This window comes from Solanum dulcamara, chromosome 9 (assembly GCF_947179165.1).
Source record: "Solanum dulcamara chromosome 9, daSolDulc1.2, whole genome shotgun sequence".
Taxonomy (NCBI): Eukaryota; Viridiplantae; Streptophyta; class Magnoliopsida; order Solanales; family Solanaceae; genus Solanum; species Solanum dulcamara.
The window spans coordinates 58,838,418-58,842,987 of record NC_077245.1 but is presented as its reverse complement, the minus strand read 5'-3'; the positions used below and the strand labels follow the sequence as shown (position 1 = coordinate 58,842,987).

At 29.1% G+C, this 4,570-nt stretch overlaps 1 protein-coding gene across 1 annotated transcript; it reads right to left on the bottom strand.

Annotated features, from left to right (window-relative positions):
• Window positions 1–556: 556 nt before the first annotated feature.
• On the bottom strand, window positions 557–3,895 carry LOC129903067 (LOB domain-containing protein 4-like). The gene is made up of 2 exons (XM_055978547.1): window positions 3,474–3,895; window positions 557–1,117 (listed from the first exon to the last, which is right to left on the bottom strand). The coding sequence occupies exons 1-2, from the start codon at window positions 3,648–3,650 to the stop codon at window positions 779–781; spliced, it is 516 nt and encodes a 171-aa protein (XP_055834522.1). The 5' UTR covers window positions 3,651–3,895; the 3' UTR covers window positions 557–778.
• Window positions 3,896–4,570: the final 675 nt, after the last annotated feature.

Genomic DNA, 4,570 nt, shown 5'->3' with positions numbered 1-4,570 from the left:
TAATCACTTATTTAGGGGATCAACCATTTAGGTGAAATTAACTTACCGATCTTGCATGTTACACACTAGACATGGATTACTAATAGAAGTTTCTACTGAGTTAAGGATTCATGAGGAACACATACACCTTAGTTTCATTTTTTATTGAGTTCAAAACATTAATATGTTACTTTGATACTTGTTACTTGCGATCATTACAATTAATTACTTTTATATAAAATCCCCTTTTTACTGAAATAATACGACTAAGAGTACGAATAATAACAATTAAGCTTAGTCTAAACCTTATTCCTCGTGGGATCGATCTCAACCTCTGTTAGGTTCTTTATTTGAACAACAATCGCTTTATACTTCTTTTAGAGATGTAATTTGGGCATATCAAACAGTCAACCTTGAACTGGGCTGAGCATAAGAGAGTTGAATAAAAATCACTTGACAGTTGATAAGGGAGTATTTAAATGACCGTAAAGTTAAAATACTAAAGTAAATTTGACTGTCAGGTTTAATAGTCATTTTATGTATTTTGTCAAGTAATTATAAAGTAGTCAACTCAGCATACATAACTACACATATCATAATAGCTCATAATTATATGTTTAAACATTTACAATATGGTTAATGATGGTCATCATCATCATCTCTTGAGGGGTCAGGTAGAGATGTACTATAAAGATTTATAGTAAGGAAAAGAAGCAGACAGTAAGACCTTGATAGCAAATATTAGAAAAGACTAGGGAAGCATGCTAGCCAAGAAACTAGCTAAATTATTAAATAGTTACTAGCATGACCATAAGGACTCCTCCATATGAGCTTGATCTACCACCATCTCCATGGTAAAAAGGGACATGGTTGGCTGAGTTTGAGGGTGTCGGGACGATGGTGACACATTTTCTGGTGAGTTCCCGGCTGTGCCACCACCAGACATGGACGAGAATTGTCGCATCCTCATGTGTACCACCTCAGCTTGTGCAATTGCCAATTGTGATTGGAGATGGTCAATTTGCTGCTGCAAAGATGATATAGCTCCAACACAACCATAAACTGGATCTCTCACTCTAGCATTAGCCTCATACACCATTGAACTCACGGCATCCCCCCGTTGATGCTCCGGTAACTCCTGCAAAAAAATTTGAAACCTCCAACTTTAAACTTCAAAAACTTGTTTGAGCAAGTACTAAATGGTAAAAAATGTTAAACTTTCAATTGAAGGTCAACTGCGTTAATTTGTAGTGGTGCTATGGAAAATAGTCATTTGCAATTAATATTTATGTCAAATAAAATAATAAAAAATTGAATAATTATTAATTAAAGTAAGAATATATATAAAGATGGAGAGCGAGCAGATATTTAAGTGTTGTAAAAACTTAAATGTCGCACATAAATAAATCATTTTATTTCCTATTCTCCTTTTTTTTAATTCACTTTTGTGGCATAAACAAAATTTTGATTTAAGAAATTTAAAATACTAAAAAATAAATATACAAAAAAATTGAAAATTCAATATCTATTATATTCACATAAATTTAATTTTTAAATAATATGTTATTAACAATGTAATTTTTTATTGAAAAGTTTAGCTGAATCACCCATGCCGTTCCTAGCACCGACCCCTGTCCACCGTGGAGTGTTTATGATATGTTAGTTAAAATGGAGGAAACTTTGTTTTCTATTTTGCAATAGCATAATTTTTCTAGTCCCTTCAAGTAGTATCATAACATTAATTAGGGCCCCAAACCTTGACCAACTTATAAACACAAGAGTGATGTCATGATTACGCCAAAAGAAAGCTTGTTTAACCACCAAGGAAAGAGTAAAGTAAAAACCTGAACTTTTAACATGGAATTTCTGTCTTTCAAGTGTGAACTCGCATTCTCAAAGCAAAGGAAAAAAACGCAAGTGATCCAAGCACTTTTCTAAAATTACTTTGGAATAACAAATCTTTGACTATATGCTTATGATTATGTACCAAACCAGAAATATAAAATGATGACAGATACTAAGACTTTATTTACAAAAGATGTACTACCTCTATTTAATATTAGATGAGCATTTTATTAAAATTGTTTATTTTATATTATTTAATTATTTATTAAATTAAGATAAAATTAATTAATTTTTATTTTATTTTATTTCTATATTTAATATGATATTTTTAAAGTAAACAATTTCAATTCTAGTTATTTCTATATTTTATGTATATTGTATTGATATAAATAAAAAATAAAATGGTAAATTTTTTTAATGCATTAATGATCTAATCAACGTATAAAATTAAAATTATCTATTTAATATGGGACGAAGATAGTACTTTTCTTTATTCCTCGTCTAATTTCTGTCCCTTCTGTTCCTAATGGATTATTTGGAAAAAAAACTTTTGGACATTTTTCAACGAATAAGGTTAACCATCTGTGATAAAATTAAATGTATGATGTTACCTTAAGGTAATAGCAGTGGGGTATATCTGGACCCTTTTCAGCCGTTATAGAGCCAATAATGGAGAATATTAAAATTAAAATAAGAAGAAGAATTACAGTAATTTTATCGGCCTATTACACTTTTATCACAATAAAGTAAAGTTTTTCATCGATTTTAGTTCGTAGCTGAAATTAGACAAAATTTTCATACTAGTAGCTATCTCTTACTTTAATTGGACTTGTTACTGTATGTGACCTTTCTCTTCAATACTTGATTTGAAGAGCCATTCACCTAATACTCATATACAAATATCTAAAGTATTACATGTATAAAAAGGAAATTATATGCAATCTTATGTAGTAACGTTCTTATGTTATAATAGGTTAAACTTCATAAATATTGTAAAGATGTATTATATTAATATGTATAAGTACTTAAAATTCTTTTAAATATATGGTCTTCACTTTAGGGGAAGATACAAGTTATCAATATAAGGTTCACATGAATTCAATATTTTTGTACGGAATATAAATATACATGTAAAACAAAAATTTTACTAAAAAATTGTACTAATATCTTTGTTTCAATTTGTTTGAACTATTTTGATTTTGCACAGAATTTAAAAATGTAAAAAAAAAATTTAAATCTTTTAATATAAAATTAAAAATATATTAAATGTACCAAAATAATTTATAATCTTACGATTTTAAATATACCGGGTAAACTGATAAAATTAAAATTTACTAAAAAGGGAAAGTGTATTTTTTAAAACGGACCGAAAAAGATAATAGATCAAATAAATTTAATCAAAGGAATAGTAATTAAATTTGAACCCATAACATTAAAAATATGATTCATCAAAAAGAATCTTAAATATTGAGCTCAAAGAACTTAAATCCTAAATTCATCTATGCTACACTTAATAGTTGCCAATTTGTCCAAATGTCATAAAATTTAAATTATACAAATTGACAATGCAAAGAACTTTAAACTATAATAGTAGTTTAAATTAAAGGAATGAAGCAATTCAAACTTAAAATTGTTGGAAAGCCTCTGACCTGAAGCATCTTGTTGACATTGCTAGCACCAAAGACCTTATGCACACTTGCAAACTTGTGTGGCTCATCAGCTGGAAAATAAGGAGCAAAAACACAATCTTGTGCACATCTCCTCCTTAGCAACTTACAAGCTGCACATGGAGAAGCTGCACCTTGTTTCCTCCCACTTTCCTTCATTCTATTTACAGCAACTCTTTTAACTCCAACTATATAATTGACTAGTTATATATCAGTCAATGTAATAATTGAATACCTCCTTTCTAGCTTCATGTACACAAAAGTTTAACTACCTTAAAAAGTTTTATACTAACTGCCTAGTGACAGTTTTTGCAGGTTTTGTATCTGAAAAGTGTAGTGAGAAATGGAAGCAATTACAATAAAGAAGAGTAAAGGAGAAAATTGGTTAAGGGAATGAGGGAGGTGAGGGGTTGGGTGTTTTATATAGAAAAATATTTGGTGGCAGAAAATCTTTTGTGGGACCTACTAAGATGAAGCTTTAGATTTGTAGTATTAAAAACATCACTTTTATTTTTTCCACATACCTTATTTTCACTTAACAGGAAGGTGATGTCCTTTTTAATGATCACTATGTGTGGATTGTGATTTTTCTTTTTTATCCTTCTACTTTTCCAAATGTAGCAATTAAGATAATTTGAAAAGATTGACCGAAACAACTGTTTGAAGAATTGATCAATGAGTTAGACATCTATTGGTTCTTGGGAAAAAATTACTTTATCCTTTATAACCTTCAATGTTTTAAAAATTACATTTGGCCTTTATAGATGTAAAGATTTCCCAAATAAATTATGATTATCCTGGGTTATTTCACAATGTCTTAAAGATATTGAATTTGTTGGGTTCAGTATAGGGGTGGCCATCGATCGGTTCAGTTCGGTTTATCGGTTTTTAAATATGTTAAATCAATAACAAATCAATAAGATATTTTTTATCGATTTTTGGTTTATTGATTTTTGGTCATTAATGGTTCGGATTTTGGTTTACCCAAAAAGAAAATGCTCATAAAATAAATATATGAATTCACACTTCTCTAATATTTTTCGATAAGGCTGTAAATGCTTTGATACACTGAAACAAAA